Raw genomic sequence first — 17,985 nt, 5'->3', positions numbered from 1 at the left:
CCTCTAGATATAAAGGCCAGCATTCTACTAGCCTTTCTGATTATTTTTTTATACCTGTCCATGACATTTTAATTGTCTAAGTCTATGAAATCATACTGACCTGTTGTGAATCCCAACACGATTGTTTCTGATACGGTAAAACACAGATCCCAAAACCAGGCACAGTAACGTCCCTACTGTCACCTGAAGAAAAGCAAGAGGAATCAGTGCACATGGATCTTTCAGGACTATCTAAATAAATAGTAACAATGGCAAATTGGTGCTCCAATTCTCAAATGCTTGTGTATGTTATTAAAATCCCTCTTTTGGATGAGACGTTTAACCAAGGCCCTGTCTGCCCTCTCAGGTGGACATAAAAGATCCCGTGTTGCTATTTCGAAGAGCTGGGGAGTTTTCCCCGGTGTCCTGGCCAATATTTATCTCTCAACTAACCCTGATTAAAACAGATTATCTGGTCATTAACACATTGTTGTTTGCGGGATCTTGCTGTGTACCAATCAACAGCCATGTTTCCTACAACAGTGACAAGATTTCAAAAGGGCTACATTGCCTGCGAGGCACTTTGGGACGTCCTGAAGTCATGAAAGGTGCTATAGAAGTGCAAGTCTTTCTTTAAATTATGTCAACAGTGCTGCCGAGTATTTCAGGCATTTGCTGTTTTTGTTTCAGATTTCCAGTATCCGCAGTATTTTGTTTTTCTATTCGTGTCGACAGCGTTTAGTGTTTTTTCAGCGTTAACTCTTTTCACATCTGGTGATGCCTGCCCACAGGATTACTCGAAGTCAGACATTAATGTGATGCTGGAACACTAAGTATGTTTGGGTCCACCTGCAGTTCCATACTCTGGTCACTAGCTGACACTGTGGAGTAGTAGAACCCTCATCACCATTATTGATTTGCACAGAACGAGCTTACTAATCAGTTCTGATCGGTAGTTTAGTTGAATTATAACCTATTATTTTTAAACTATATAAATCATATTAACTTTTGCCAATCGCAACCTAGGAAGAATTAGAACTTGACATCACCTAAAAAGCCCACGCTCTAATCTAATGCTGGAAAACAGCATGAATTGCAAGATGAGGCACAAGAGCACTTCCAACCTCGTTACCCTCCATCAGCTGCTGGAGCTCACCTTATCTCAAAGCTGTTCTACTCCGCAGTTTCATCTCATCTTATGTCTCATCCGACGCATTAACAAAAAACTTTTTTTCTTCCTTTCAGGCGTTAAGGAACGCAAGCTCCAGCAGCTGATGGGGACTAATGCCCCTCCAGATCCTCCTTCCGCTTCACTTCCCTCTGACCCCACCCCTTCTGATCTGACCCCTTGCCGTGTATTCACTATACCCTCTGACCTCCCCCTCTCTGATGCTGAGCGTTCTGTACTCAGCAAAGGTCTCAGTTTTATCCCCTTACGCCCCCACCTCAATGAATTTCGCGCTCGGCATGACGTTGAGCTCTTCTTCCGTCGCCTCCGCCTCCGGGCTCACTTCTTCGACCAGGAGTCCTCCCCCCGACCAGCAGACCCATTCACCCGCCTCCAGCATTCTCCCTCTACCTGGACCCCTCCCCCTGGCCTCTTACCCGCTCTTGATCTCTTCATTGAAAACTGTCGGCGAGACATTGGTCGTCACAATTTCTCTGCCCCCCTCACTCACTCTAACCTGTCCCCCTCGGAACTTGAGGCACTCCGTTCTCTCAGGTCTAACCCCGACATGGTCATCAAACCTGCAGACAAGGGTGGTGCTGTTGTTGTATGGCGTACCGACCTCTACCTTGCAGAAGCTCAACGCCAACTCACGGACACTTCTTCCTACCTCCCTCTGGACCATAACCCCACCACCGAACATCAAGCCACCGTCCAAAGGACTGTCACTGACCTCATCTCCTCTGGAGATCTTCCCTCTACAGCTTCCAACCTCATAGTCCCACAACCCCGGACAGCCCGCTTCTACCTCCTTCCCAAAATCCACAAACGGGACTGTCCCGGCAGACCCATTGTGTCAGCCTGCTCCTGCCCCACTGAACTTATTTCTTCCTATCTAGACTCTATCTTTTCTCCGCTGGTCCAGTCTCTTCCCACCTACATCCGTGACTCTTCTGATGCCCTACGTCATTTTGACAATTTCCAGTTTCCTGGTCCCAACCGCCTCCTCTTCACTATGGACGTCCAATCGCTCTACACCTCCATCCCCCACCAGGATAGTTTGAGGGCTTTCCGCTTCTTCCTGGAACAGAGGCCCAACCAGTCCCCATCCACCACCACCCTCCTCCGCCTGGCTGAACTTGTTCTCACATTGAACAATTCTCCTTCAACTCCATGCATTTCCTTCAAGTAAAAGGTGTCGCTATGGGTACCCGCATGGGTCCTAGTTATGCCTGTCTTTTTGTGGGATATGTCGAGCATTCTTTGTTCCAGTCCTACTCAGGCCCCCTCCCCCAACTCTTTTTCCGGTACATTGATGACTGTATCGGTGCTGTTTCCTGCTCCCGCCCCGAACTAGAAAACTTTATCAACTTTGCTTCCAATTTCCACCCTTCTCTCACCTTTACATGGTCCATCTCTGACACTTCCCTTCCCTTCCTCGACTTCTCTGTCTCCATCTCTGGGGATAGGTTGTCTACCAATATCCATTATAAGCCCACTGACTCCCACAGCTACCTCGACTACACTTCTTCACACCCTACCTCCTGTAAGGACTCCATTCCATTCTCCCAGTTTCTCCGTCTCCGACGCATCTGCTCTGATGATGCTACCTTCCATGACGGTGCTTCTGATATGACCTCCTTTTTCCTCAACCGAGGATTTCCCCCCACTGTGGTTGACAGGGCCCTCGATCGTGTCCGACCCATTCCCCGCACCTCTACCCTCACCCCTTCCCCTCCCTCCCAGAACCGTGACAGGGTTCCCCTTGTCCTCACTTTTCATCCCACCAGCCTCCATATCCAAAGGATCATCCTCCGCCATTTTCGCCACCTCCAGCGTGATGCCACTACCAGTCGCATCTTCCCCTCCCTTCCCCTGTCAGCATTCCAAAGGGATCGTTCCCTCCGCGACAACCTGGTCCACTCCTCCATTACCCCCACCACCTCGTCCCCGTCCCAGGGCACCTTCCCCTGCAATTGCAGGAGGTGTAATACCTGCCCATTTACCTCCTCTCTCCTCACTATCCCAGGCCCCAAACACTCCTTTCAGGTGAAGCAGCGATTTACTTGTACTTCTTTCAATGTAGTATACTGTATTCGCTGCTCACAGTGTGGTCTCCTCTACATTGGGGAGACCAAGCGCAGGCTGGGTGACCGCTTTGCGGAACACCTCCGCTCAGTCCGCAAGCAGGACCCTGAGCTTCCGGTTGCTTGCCATTTCAACACTCCCCCCTGCTCTCATGCTCACATCTCTGTCCTGGGATTGCTGCAGTGTTCCAGTGAACATCAACGCAAGCTCGAGGAACAGCATCTCATCTACCGATTAGGCACACTACAGCCTGCCGGACTGAACATTGAGTTCAATAATTTCAGAGCATGACAGCCCCCCATTTTACTTTCATTTTTAGTTATTTTTTCTTCCTTTTTTTTTACATTCCTTTTTACATTTTTTACAATGTTTTTTTTGCATTTATTTCATTTCATCTTAGTTTGTTCAGTTTGCTTACCCACTGTTTTTTTCAGGTTGTTTTTCTTCAGGTCTGCACTTGCTGATGTTCAATATTCAGTGTATTCACACCTAATCTGTACTAATGCTTTGTCTTTCAACACACCATTAACATATTGTTTGCCTTTGCTCCGTGACCTTTTGGTCAGCTATGTGGCCTGGTCCAATCTGCACCTTCTCCTTTGTTATCTCTTGCCCAACCCCCACCTCACTTGTTTATAATCTGTGACTTTTCTAATATTTGTCAGTTCTGAAGAAGGGTCACTGACCCGAAACGTTAACTCTGCTTCTCTTTCCACAGATGCTGCCAGACCTGCTGAGTGATTCCAGCATTTCTTGTTTTTGTTTCATAACGTCAGGATGTCCAAAAGTATTTCAGTGGCTGTAAAGTACATTTGAAGTATAGTCAGTGTTGTAAGAAATGCAGCAGCCAATTTGTGCACAAGATCCCACAAATAGCAACATGATAATGACCAGGTAACATGTTTTTCGGTGTTGGTTGAGGGATACCTACAGGCCAAGACATCAGGAAGAACCCCCCTGTTCGTCTTCGAATATTGCCAAGGGATCTTTTACATCCACCCGAGAGAGCAGATGGGGCCTCGATTTAACGTCTCATCCAAAAGGCAGCACCTCAAACAGTGCTGCCCTGCCCCAGGCTTGACCCCACAACCTTCAGACTCAGCGGTAAGAGACTGCTACCCACTGAGCCATGGCTAATGACAAGGAGCTTTCTGCACTGACCACACAGATCAGAAAACTGTGAGCAAGCATGTCCAATCAGTGAGGCTTCCCACAGTAGTGTACTTTCAGAAAAATGACTTTACAAAGCCAGCCTAGAATGACGTGAAAGCTGTGATATGAACACTTTGTGTCGCAATCTGTTTTGAATTATGATTTGGTAACTACGGAAACTCAGCGATTTATAGAGGAGGTGTTCAGTTGTGAGAGGAAATGATGCAACAAATTCATTAATATTGAAATATTCACAAGGCTGTAACTGTAAAAACATACTCCAGTTTTAAAATGATCACAAATGCACTTGGACTGTTGCAGTTTGAAATCCCTCCCATTTGTCTCATGACTAAGATAAATGTAGAAAAGACGGCATGCATTTATTATGAGTCTTACCGTAAAAATTGGGATATGGGGATCAGCAAGGTACTTCTTGAATATTCTCTTGCCTAACCACTTCAGCTGATGGAAAAAGGATGTTGCATGTGTGATGTGTTGGTGGGAGAGTGAACTCTGAAACTTCTTGCTATAATTTGACTGCTTTTCTAATTCTGTCGCCAGGTCATTGAAGTAAGACGATGCACGGTACACACATGCTAATCTGTCAGGGATAGCATGAGCACTCGTTCCAGAATCTACATTAAAATGTTGGATATAATTAAATAAGTTATAAAGAGTTTTGCACTTCATAAACTCATACAGCAAGGGCACCATTCAACTCACTGTGTCATTGAAAGAGCTGAACAATTAGTGCAACGTCCCCTGCTCTTTCCATATGGCCCTGCAAATTATTTCCTTTTCCAAGTACATATCCAATTCTCTTTTGAAAGTTATTACTGAATCTGCTTCCACCACCTGTTCAGGCAGTGCATTCCAGATCAAAATTTGCTGCATAAAAAATGTTTCTAATTTTTCTTCTCAGTCTTGAGTATATCCATCGACTGAGCATCCACAGTTCTCTGGGGGAGAAAATTCCGAAGATTTACAACCCTCTGAGTGAAGAAATTTCTCATCTCAGTCCTACATTGCCAGCCCCTTATTCTGACACTGTGACCTCTAGGTCAACATTCACCCGCCATTTATTTGTTCTAATTCCATAAAACAATATATGAAAATTAAAAGTTACTGGCTGCTCCTTTAAAGAACCTGTGATCCCAAGGTGCAGCCCATCAACTTCCAATGTGCAGTTTAAGCAGGAATTCTTCTAAACAGGCTCCTGCCCCGCTAAACGATAGGAAATGTGCTCGCGTGTCATTATCCGATTCAAGGGCTCTCACCAGCTCTACACCTGTGCCCAGGTGTTTGCCCCTCCCCCCCTATCATTTGTCCATAATACTCTGGAAAAATTGGCCCCGTAAATGTCCAAGCTCATAGCTGATGATCATGCGCCTGATACAATACTGTTCGTGCAAAGAAATTCCCATAGCACTTCAGGGGAAACAGCGAGTTGGACACAAAGCCTTGTTGGGAGAGATGAGATTTTGCGAGGTTTTTTTGAAAGGAGAGTAGTGGATCATTGAAATGGTTAGAGAGAGGGAGATTCAGAGCATGGCATCAGGCCAGCTGAACAGTCTTCTGATTTGATCAAGTATGGATACCCCAAAAGCGTGCTTTACACTAACTTACCTTTCATCTCGGAACTGTAACAGTGACTGGTCTCAGGCGTTGGGTATAACTCGTGTAGATGATCTAGAAGAGAGGTTAAGAATATAAGAAAACGTGGAAGAGAAACGGCTATTTTCCCACAAATTTCAATTTAAAAATTCAAAACTAAGATCAATGAGATGTTTGTTGGGTGAGGGAGTATTAAGGGATTATGGAGGCAAAAAGGGTAGATGGAGCTAGGATACAAATCAGCCATGATCCAATTGAATGATGGAACAGGCTCGAGGGGCTGACTGGCCTCCTATGCTGCATTATTCTATGAGGGGTGCTCGTGCCAGAAAATGGAACTCTTGATATTTTAGCTACCCAGTTCCATTGCCAAGGATTCCCCGGCCAGGTGCACCACAGTCAAATAAAAGCTTTCTCCACTTAGTCTAAATGTGCCTCAGAACCACCTTACTGCACCAGTGTGACTTTCTCTCCACTTCTCACATCACCTATCCTGCAACCTCTGAACAAGATTGCCAGGTTGTGCCAACTAGGGGCAGTATCATCCTGTAGGTCATATGCAAGGAATTATGGAGTCTCACTGAGTATGACATTGTCATACTCACGGAATCATACCTTACAGACAATGTACCAGATATTATCATCACCTCCCCGGGTATGTCCTGTCCCACCAGCAGGACAGACCCACCAGAGGTAGTGGCACAGTGGTATACAGTCAGGAGCGAGTTGCCCCAGGAGTCCTCGACATTGACTCTGGACCCCACAAAGTCTCATGGCATCAGATCAAACATGGAAACCTCCTGCTGATTACCACCTACTGCTCTCCCCCCCACCCCACTCAGAATCAGCACTTCTCCAGGCTGAACACCAATTGGAAGAAGCACTGAGGGTAGCAAAGGCACAAAACGGACATTGAGGTCCCCCCACCCAGCGTACATCACCAAGAGTAATTCAGCAGCACCATTACTGACTGAGCTGGCCAAGTCCTAAAGGACATAGCTGCTAAACTGGGTCTGCGGCAGGTGGTGAGGGAACCAACAAGAAGGAAAAACATACTTGACCTCATCCTCACCAATCTACCTGTTGCAGATGCCTCTGTCCATGACTGTATTGGTAGGAGTAACCACCGTACAGTCCTCGTGGAGACGAAGTCCCGTCTTCACATTGAGGATACGCTCCATCATGTTGTGTGGCACTATCACCGTGCTAAATGGGATAGATTTCGAACAGATCAAACAACTCAAAACTGGGCATCCATGAGGCGCTGTGGGCCATCAGCAGCAGCAGAATTGTACTCAACTACAATCTGTAACCTCATGGCCTGGCATATTCCCCACTCTACCATTACCATCAAGCCAGGAGACCAACCCTGGTTCGATGAATAGTGCAGGAGGACATGCCAGGAGCAGCATAAGACATATCTAAAAATGAGGTGTCAGCCTGATGAAGCTACAACCCAGGACTACTTGCATGTCATACAGCAGAAGCAGCATGCGATAGACAAGGCTAAGCGATCCCACACCAACAGATTAAATCTAAGCTCTGCAGTCCTGCCACATCCAGTCGTGAATGGTGGTGGACAATTAAACAACTAACAGGAGGAGGTGGCTCCACAAATATCCCCATCCTCAATGATGGGGGAGCCCAGCACATCAGTGCAAAAGGCAATGCTGAAGCATTTGCATCCATCTTCAGCCAGAAGTGCCGAGCAGATGATCCATCTCAGCCTCCTCCTGAGGTCCCCAGCATCACAGATCTTCAGCAAATCCAATTCACTCCACGTGATATCAAGAAACAGCTGAAGGCACTGGTTACTGCAATGGCTATGGGCCCTGACACAATCTGGTAATAGTACTGAAGACTTGTGCTCCAGAACTAGCTGCGCCTCTAGCCAAGCTGTTCCAGTACAACCACAACACTGGCATCTACCTGGCAATGTGTAAAATTGTCCTTGTATGTTCTGTACACAAAAAGCAGGATAAATCCACCCCGGCCAATTACCACCCTATCAGTCTACTTTCGAGCATCAGCAAAGTAATGGAAGGGGTCGTTGACAGTGCTGTTAGCAATAACCTGCTCAGTGACGCTCAGTTTGGGTTCCACCAGGGCCACTCAACTCCTGATCTCATTACAGCCTTGGTCCAAACATGGACAAAAGAGCTGAACTCCAGAAGTGAGGTGAGAGTGACTGCCCTTGACATCATTTGACCAAGTATGGCATTCAAGGAGCCCTAGCAAAACTGCAGTCATTGGGAATCAAGGGGAAAATTCTCTGCTGGTTGGTGTCATACCTAGCGTAAAGGAAAACGGTTGTGGTTGTTGCAAGTCAATCAGCTCAACTCCAGGAGTTCCTCAGGGTAGTGTCCTAGACCCAACTATCTTCAGCTGCTTCATCAATGACCTTCCCTCCATCACAAGGTCAGAAGTGGAGATGTTCACTGGTGATAGTACAATTTTCAGCACCATTCGCAACTCCTCAGATACTGAAGCAGTCTTGGGCTAATAAGTGGCAAGTAATATTCTCACCACACAAGTGCCAGGCAATGACCATCTCCAACAAGAGAGAATCTAATCATTTCCTCGTGATATTAAATGGCATTGCCATCACTGAATCCTCCACTGTCAATATGCTGGGAGTCACCATTGACCAGAAACTGAACACTTCTCAGGATTAAATTCCATTTGCCACTGCTCCGCCCATCTTACCAACCCATCTATATCGTCCTGTAATCTAAGGCTTTCCTCTTCACTATTTACGACACCACCAATTTTCGTGTTGTCTGCGAACTTACTGATCATACCTCCTATATTCATGTCTAAATCATTAATGTACACTACAAACAGCAAGGGTCCCAGCACCGATCCCTGCGGTACACCACTGGTCACAGGCTTCCATTCACAAAAACAACCCTCGGCCATCACCCTGTGCCTCCTGCCACTAAGCCAATTTTGGATCCAATTTGCCAAATTGCCCGGGATCCCATGGGCTCTTACCTTCTTAACCAATCTCCCATGCGGGACCTTATCAAAAGCCTTACTGAAGTCCATGTAGACTACATCAACTGCTTTACCTTCATCTACACATCTAGTCACCTTCTCGAAAAATTCAATCAAGTTAGTTAGACACGATCTCCCCCTGACAAAGCCATGCTGACTATCCCTGATTAATCCCTGCCTCTCCAAGTGGAGATTAATCCTGTCCCTCAGAATTTTTTCCAATAGTTTCCCTGCCACTGATGTTAGACTCACCAGCCTGTAATTACCTGGTTTATCCCTGCTACCCTTCTTGAATAGTGGTACCACATTCGCTGTCCTCCAGTCCTCTGGCACCTCTCCCGTGGCCAGAGAGGATTTGAAAATTTGTGTCAGAGCCCCTGCTATCTCCTCCCTTGCCTCACATAACAGCCTGGGATACATCTCATCTGGGCCTGGGGTTTTATCCACTTTTAAGCACACTAAAACCGCTAATACTTCCTCCCTTTCAAAGCTAATTTGTTCAAGTATATCACAATCCCCCTCCCTGATCTCTACACCTACATCATCCTTCTCCATAGTTAACACAGATGAAAAGTAATCATTTAAAACCGCACCTACGTCCTCCGGCTCCACACACAGATTGCCACTTTGGTCCCTAATGGGCCTTACTCTTTCCCTGGTTATCCTCTTGCCCTTAATATACTTATAAAACGCCTTGGGACTTTCCTTTATCTTGTCCACCAGTGTTTTTTCATGCCCTCTCTTTGCTCTCCTAATTACTTTAAGTACCCCCCTACACTTTCTATACTGCTCTAATGCCTCCGCTGTTTTCAGCCCTCTGAATCTGCCATAAGCCTCCTTTTTTCCTGATCCAATCCTCTATATCCCTTGACATTCAGTGTTCCCTGGACTTGTTGGTCCTATCCTTCACCTTTACGGGAGCATGTTTGCTATGACCTCTCACTATTTCCTCTTTGACTCCCACTGGTTTGATGTAGACTTTCCTACAAGTAGCTGCTCCCAGTCCCCTTTGGCCAGATCCTGTTTTATCAAATTGAAATCGGCCTTCCCCCAATTCAGTACCTTTATTTCCGGTCCACCTTTGTCCTTTTCCATAACTATCTTAAATCTTAGAGTAATGGTTACTATTCCCGAAATGCTCCCCCACTAATACTTCTACCATTTGTCCAGCTTCATTCCCTAGGATTAGGTCCAGTACTGCCCCTTCTCTTGTAGGACTTTCTACGTACTGGCTCAAAAAGCTCTCCTGTATGGATTTTAAGAATTCCTCCCCCTTTAAGCCTTTTGCACTAAGACTATTCCAGTTGATATTAGGTAAGTTGAAATCCTCTACTATTTTTACCCTATTATTTTTGCACCTCTCTGAGATTTGCCTGCATATCTGTTCCTATATTTCTTCCTGACTGTTTGGAGGCCTGTAGTACACTCCCAGCAAAGTGATTGCCCCCTTTTTGTTTTTAAGTTCTACCCTCACTTGAGGAACCTTCTAAGATATCATTCCTCTTTACTGCAGTAATTGACTCCTTGATCAACAGTGCAATACCACCTCCTCTTTTACACTTCTCCCCCCCGTCACGCCTGAAGATTCTGTACCCTGGAATAGTGAGTTGCCAGTCCTGCCCTTCCTTCAGCCATGTCTCTGTGATATCAGTAATATATTCCTGTGTGTTAATCAACACCCTCAATTCATCTTCCTTACTTCTAAGACTCCTTGCATTAGCCATCCAGCCTTGCATTATTCGCTTGTGCCTTAACAGGTCTATATTTGCTCTGCCTTCCAGACTGACTCAGTTTCCCTTCTATATTTGGCTGTGCATCATCCCCTACTGTACCTCCACTCTGTGAAGCAAAGGAAATTGAGGATGCACAATCGGCCAGAATTGGAGGAGAGCAGAGATTTGTGAAGATTGTAGAAATCAAGGAGGTTACAGAGATAGGGATTGGCGGGTGGGGGGATTTGAAAATGGGGATGAGAATTTTAAAATGGAGGCATTGGGCACCAATGTAGCTCAGGGAGCATCTTCCACTTTGAACGGCTAAAGTCAGCAGACAGAGTCAATTGGATAGACTGGAGCCCAGGGGAAAAGACAAGGAGTCGAACTGAACACCATCCATCTCCCACTCCTTTAATCAAGATCAAATGAATGAGATGACCAAAAGATGAAACAAACCGACACGTACCGGTATCAGTTTTATTTTCTGCAGCTTTACACAAGATGTCAAGAATACCATCAACAGGGTTCTCATGCGAATGAAATCTGTATCCTATATTTATGAAGGAAAACATATATTAATGTTTCACAAGTAACAAGATATCATTTTTGTGACCATTCTTGTTAAATCTCATGTATTTCAGAAAACTGAAATTACTTTTACGAAGGGCACCAAAGACAGAAAGGATCAAAATTGTAGAAGTGACGTGCAAGTCGAAGCTTTCAATCAATGCTGAGTCACACAAGCTGCTACCATATACATCTGAAAAAATGCTTCACATTTACATGCAAGAAAAGTTATTTTCTTCTAAAGAGTTCTTCACTTTTCCATGGGCCCCTGTCCGAGAGCCAAAAGAATGAATGAGAGAAACATTTGCCTTTAAGGGATGCTAGATAAAGACACGAGAGACAGTGGCAAAGTGGTAATGCCACTGAACTAGTAATCCAGAGGCACAGGCTAATGCCCTGGGGACATGTGTTCAAATCCCACCATGGCAGCCGGTGGAATTTAAATTCAATTAATTTATAAAAATCTGGAATGCAAACAGAAAGTGCTGGAAATACTCAGCAGGTCAGCCAGCACCTGTGGACAGAGAAACAGAGTTAACGTTTCAGGTCTGTGACCTTTCATCACAACTGTCTGATCACAATGTCAGGGTTACACCTGAGAGAACGGAGTGCAGCAAGTGCGGAGGGAGACAGGTTAGAGTGAGTGAGGGGGGCGGAGAAATTGAGACAGCCATGTCACGCCGACAGTTCTCAATGAAAAGATCAAGAGTGGGTAAAAGGCCAGAGGGAGGGATCCAGGTAGAGGGAGAATGCTGGAGGCGGGTGAATGGGTCTGCTGGTTGGGGGGAGGACTCCCGGACAAGGAAGTGAGCCCGGAGGCGAAGGCGACGGAAGAAGAGCTCAACGGCATGCCAAGCGCGAAATTCATTGAGGTGGGGGCGTAAGGGGATAAAACTGAGTCCTTTGCTGAGTACAGAACGTTCAGCGTCAGAGAGGGGGAGGTCACAGGGTATAGTGAATACACGGCAAGGGGTCAGATCAGAAGGGATGGGGTCAGAGGGAAGTGAGGGGGAAGAAGGATTGGGAGGGGCATTAGTCCCCATCAGCTGCTGGAGCTTGTGTTCCTTAACACCTGAAAGGAAGAGAAAACATTTTTTGTTAATGCATCAGATAAGACGAAGGATGAAATGAAACTGCGGAGTAGAACAGCTTTGAGATAAGGTGAGACAGTGCTGCTGGAGAGAGAGGTCCAGTGTGTGCATGTGGCAGCGCATAGCACTGAGTGTGGATCTCAGGATGCGGCGAGAGTAGCAGTCCAATGAACGTTGTATGTCTCGGAGATACCTGTAATCCTGGGTGGATTCAAAACATGAAGGTAGGATGAAACTTCAGTTGGAATCCACGTGGAATAAGTCGGAGCCGGAGACAGTCACTGAGGAAGGAGATGTGGCTGTGAAAACGAGTTTTGGTCAACACCTTATCAAACACCAGGAGGGAAATGGAAAGCAATGAAGGTGAACAAGGTAAAAGAGACAAACGAAAATCCCAGAGAGAAGAGCAGAATTTCTTCAAGGTAGGCATTCCTGGAAGAGACGTGGCAGTGAATTAAACACTAAAATAAAAACAAAATACTGCAGATGCTGAAAATCTGAAATGAAATCAGAAAGTGGCAGAATTACTCGGCAGGTCTGGCAGCATCTGTGGAGAGAGAAACAGACTTAACGTTTCAGGTCTGTGACCCTTCATCATAAAAATCTGGAATTGAAAGCTAGTCTCAGTAATGGTATCATAAGAATATAAGAAATAGGAGAAGGAGTAGGCCATTCAGCCCTTCAAGCCTGCCCCACCATTCAATAAGATCATGGCTGATCTGTCCCCGGCCTCAACTTCTCTTTCAGGCCTGCTCCGCATAACCTTCGACTCCCCGAGATTTCAAAAATCTATCTACCTCCTCCTTAAATACATTTAGTGACCTAGCCTCCACAACTCTCTGAGGTAGAGAATTCCAGAGATTCACCACCCTCTGAGAGAAGAAATTCCTTCGCATCTCAGTTTTAAATGTGTGACCCCTTATTCTGTAACTATGTCCCCTAGTTTGAGATTCCCCCACCAGTGGAAACATCTTCTCAACATCTCCCCTGTCAAGCCCCCTTAAAATCTTATATGTTTCAATAAGATCACCTCTTATTCTTCTAAACTCCAATGAATAAAGACCTAACCTGTTTAGCCGTTCTTGATAAGACAGATCCTTCATCCCAGGAATCAGCCTAGTGAACCTTTTCTGAACTGCCTCCAATGCTAGTATATCCTTTTTTAAATATGGGGACCAAAACTGTACACAGTACTGCAGGTGTGGCCTCACCAACACCCTGTACAGCTGTAACAGGACTTCCCTATTTTTAAACTCTAACCCCCCAGCAATAAAGGCCAAAATTCCATTTGCCTTCCTAATTACTTGCTGCACCTGCATGCTAACTTTTTGTGTTTCATGTACAAGAACACCCAGATCCCTCTGTACTGCAGTATTTTGTAGTCTTTCTCCATCTAAATAATAATCTGCCCTTTTATTCTTCCTACCAAAGTGGATTACCTCACACGTTCCCACATTGAACACCATCTGCCAAGTTTTTGCCCACTCACTTAACCTATCTATATCCCTTTGCAGATTCTTTCTGTCCTCATCACAACATGCCTTCCCACCTATTTTTGTATCGTCAGCAAATTTGGATACACTACACTCTGTCCCTCTAAGTCATTAGTATAGATAGTAAATAGTTGAGGCCCTAGGACCGATCCTTGTAGCACTCCACTAGTTATGGCTTTCCAAATGAAAAAGACCCGTTGATCCTGACTCTCTGCCTTCTGTGTGTTAGTCAATCCTCAATCCATGGCAACACATTACCCCCAATACCCTGAGCTCCTATTTTGTGCAATAACCTTTTATGTGGCATCTTATCAAACGCCTTCTGAAAATTCAAATACACAACATCTACTGGTTCCCCTTTATCCACTCTGCTTATTATATCCTCAAAGAACTCTAACAAATTTGTCAAATATGATTTCCCTTTCATAAAACCATGTTGACTCTGTTTGATTGCATTATGTTTTTCTAAATGTCCTGCTATTTCTTCCTAAATAATGGACTCTAGCATTTTCCCAATGACTGATGTTACACTAACTGGTCTATAGTTTCCTGCTTTCTGTCTCTCTCCTTTCTTGAATAGGGGTGTCACATTAGTGGTTTACCAATCCGCTGGTACCCTACCAGAATCCAGTGAGTTTTGGTATATTATGACCAATACCTCCACTATCTCTGCAGCCACTTCTTTTAAAACCCTTGATGCAGGACATCAGGTCCTGGCGACTTGTCTGCCTTTAGTCCCATCGGTTTGTCCAGCACCTTTTCCCTCGTGATAGAGATTGTTACAAGCTCCTCCCTCCCATTTACACCTTGGCTCATCTATTATTGTTGGGATGTTTATAGTGTCCTCCACCGTGAAGACTGATGCAAAATATTGGTTTAAGTTATCTGCCATTTCCCTGTTCCCTGTTATTAATTCCCCATCCTCATCCTCTAAGGGTCCCACACTCACTTTAGCTACTCTCTTCCTTTTAATATACCCGTAGAAGCTCTTACTGTTTGTTTTTCTATTTCTTGCCAATTTACTCTCAGAATCAATTTTCTCCCTCTTTATTAGTTTTTTAGTCATCCACTGTTGGTTTCTAAAAAATTCCCAATCCTCTGGCCTACCACTCATTTTCACCGCTTTGTACGCCTTTGTTTTTGATTTGATACTCTTCTTAACTTCCTTTGTTATCCACGGGTGGTTCATTGTTCTTTTCGAGTCCTTCCTTCTGACTGGAATAAATGTTTGCTGAGTGTTAAGAAATTTCTGCTTAAAAATCTGCCACTGCTCATCGACTGACTTCCCCTGTAGTCTATCGTCCCAGCCCGCTTTAGACAACTCTTTCTTCATACATCTGTAATTCACAGAATAATACAGTGCTGAAGAGAAAAAGGAAATCTGCTGTCCTTACCTGGTCTGACCTACATGTGACTCCAGACCTACGGCAATGTGACTGACTCTTAACTGCCCTCTGTAATGGCCTAGCAAGTCATTCAGTTCTCAAGGGCCATTAGGGACGGGTAACAAATGCTGGTCTTGCCAGTGATGCCCACATCCCAAGAAAGAATCAAAAAAACAAGGACGAAATGAATGTAAGGATATGTCGATAGGGTTGGATAAAGTAAGGTGGGAGGAGATTAGTCAGGAGCATAAACATTCGAATGGATCTTCAGACTGAATGGCCGCTTTCTGTCGTGTAAATTACATGTTAAAAGAAAGTTACTGTTTGCACCATTCATCAATCCTAAAACACCTACCAACACATCTACAGAATCCAAAATCTTTATCAACTGAACCATTCGTCAACAATCCATTACGTAATGGGTGTGGAAGCTCAATAATTGCTAATCGTGCTTGAGGATAGCCTCCAAGTTGAATACTTGTGTGCGTAGTCTAGGAGCCTAACTGTCCAGTGACAGACATATTGGCTGCAACTACAGGGCAGTGAGGGGGTGAGGGAGGAAGCATTTAGTCATGATACTCCAGCAATCGCAAGTTTAGGGCAAGCAATATGGCGAAGTGCGACATTTCACTCTAACTTCCCGAAATTTCTACATTTTCTACTCATGAAATATGATTGAGTATCGCACTTCTGGACCAGTCTCAAAACATTGAAAATGGCAATCTCTCAGCTATAATAAACCAATTGCCACAATACACATCTTCCTTAATTATGAGGAAAAGATTAATACTCTATTTGACCCAAAAGATCCCACAGCTTCTATTTTGAAGGGGATGGGAGTTCTCCCCGGTGTCCTGGCCAATATTTATCCCTCAATCAACATCACTAAATCAGATTATCTGGTCATTATCGCATTGGTGTTTGTGGGATCTTGCTGTGTGCAAATTGGCTGCTGTGTTTCCTACATTACAGCAGTGACTACACTTCAAAAGTGCTTCATTGGTTGTGAAGCACTTTGGGATATCTTGAGGTCATGCCAGGTGCTAAAGAAATGCAAGTTCTTCTTCAAATCAGATGGTTCTTGAAATAAAATATTATTCTCACACTTATATCTTCAAAGATCATTCTTTTTCCGAATGTGAACTACTCTGTTGGTTGGTTAATCTGAATTTAGTTTCCTCTATGCAATATGCAAGTGATTGAGAAGTAGCAAAGCACTTAAACTCACAAAAAAATACACATTTTTACGCCGATTCATTCAAAATACTTACCAATTGCTTTAAAGTAATCAATAGAATGTTTGGCAGGACCATGGTACATTAGTTTGCCGTTGGTCAGCAGTGTCACTGAGTCAAAATGCTTGAACACTGAATACCGTGGCTGGTAAATTGAGAAGATGACTGTTTTCCCTTGCTTCGCCAACCTGAGAGAAACGTACATCAAACATTTGTAAATATTACTGCCAAAAAATTCTGAATCTACAGGTTAGCTAAAGCAAATCAGAGTTAAATTATACTGCTACGTAAGCCTATATTTAAAACTGGCACATTACATCTATATTTGACAGCTCTTTCAAAGAGGCAGTAACAGACACGACGGGTCAAATGGCCTCCTTCTGTGCTGTACGAGTCCACATGTATCCATCAATATGTATTAGAAATCTTGCATAAAGTACACATTTTCCATTCAAAAACTTTACTACCTTTTGCCACAATTTTTGGTCACACCTTTGGGTCAACATTTACCACTGTAAATTCCTCTGTCAGTAGTTCCTATTCAAATTTACTATGTCAACAATCACGATGTAGTTACAGGCTCTGGCCACTACGTGGCTCAGTAGAGTTTCTCATGTCTCTTGAAACTCCATTGCCATCTTTCATATAACAAGATGTCGACTGACAGAGAGAAACATCAGGGGCAATTCACTAGAAGTTGGGTATGTGTTACAAATACTCTACATTTCCTGTCTGTACTGCTTGATCTGCTGTTTATGTCATGCTTTTTGTCTCAACTCTGCTCCATTAGAAAAATTCTTTTGTTCACATTTATTATGGTTATTGCCCATGTAAACCCTTTATTCCTTCTGCACAATCAAACCACCAGCTTCCCATAAATGACTCAATGCTTTAAAAAAAAATTCACCCTTTTTTTTGGAAGTGAATTTTTTAATGTCCAATATAAAGGTCTTTAAAAAAAAATCAGCAAACTATTACATATCTTCCAACAGTATGTTTAAATTTATCAATTGAATTTTCTTTGTATACCTCTTAAATGTGTACATTAAAGATTTTACATAGAATTTTCTTGTGGTCTCATGGAAACACCTCTATGTGCAGATTGAAGTTCTTCCAAAAAGGATAGTAGATAACGTAACATTTCAGATGAATTACACAGAATTGACAGCACAGGCCCTATGACCCAACTGGTCCATGCTCCACGCGGGCCTCCTCCCAGCCCTCTACACCTAAACCTATCTACACATCTCTCTATTCCTTTCTCCCGCATGTGCTTATCTAGTCTCTGCTTAAATATATCTATACTATTTGCCTCAGTCACTCCCTGTGGTAGCGAGTTCCACATTCTCAACACTCTCTGGGTAAAGAGGTTTCTCCTGAATTCCCTATTGGATTTATTAGGGACTATCTTATATTTATGGCCCCTAGTTTTGGTCTCCCCGAGTGAAAACATCTGCTCTGCATCTACCTTGTCAAATTAATTGTAAAGACCTCTATCAGG

General features: G+C 44.3%; 1 protein-coding gene across 1 annotated transcript in view; it reads right to left on the bottom strand.

Moving 5' to 3' along the window:
* LOC137372991 (broad substrate specificity ATP-binding cassette transporter ABCG2-like) overlaps positions 1 to 17,985 on the bottom strand; it is a 68,426-nt gene that overhangs the window by 27,157 nt on the left and 23,284 nt on the right. The window contains exons 7-11 of the mRNA XM_068037633.1: positions 16,521 to 16,672; positions 11,180 to 11,263; positions 6,014 to 6,076; positions 4,784 to 5,022; positions 101 to 183 (exon numbers count right to left, since the gene is read on the bottom strand). Of these exons, the coding sequence (XP_067893734.1) occupies positions 101 to 183; positions 4,784 to 5,022; positions 6,014 to 6,076; positions 11,180 to 11,263; positions 16,521 to 16,672 (621 nt within the window). The remainder of the gene's footprint in view (positions 1 to 100; positions 184 to 4,783; positions 5,023 to 6,013; positions 6,077 to 11,179; positions 11,264 to 16,520; positions 16,673 to 17,985) is intronic.

Source organism: Heterodontus francisci, chromosome 1 (genome assembly GCF_036365525.1).
Source record: "Heterodontus francisci isolate sHetFra1 chromosome 1, sHetFra1.hap1, whole genome shotgun sequence".
Classification (NCBI taxonomy): domain Eukaryota; kingdom Metazoa; phylum Chordata; class Chondrichthyes; order Heterodontiformes; family Heterodontidae; genus Heterodontus; species Heterodontus francisci.
The sequence above is the reverse complement of the archived record's forward strand: the minus strand, read 5'-3'. Positions and strand labels throughout refer to the sequence as shown.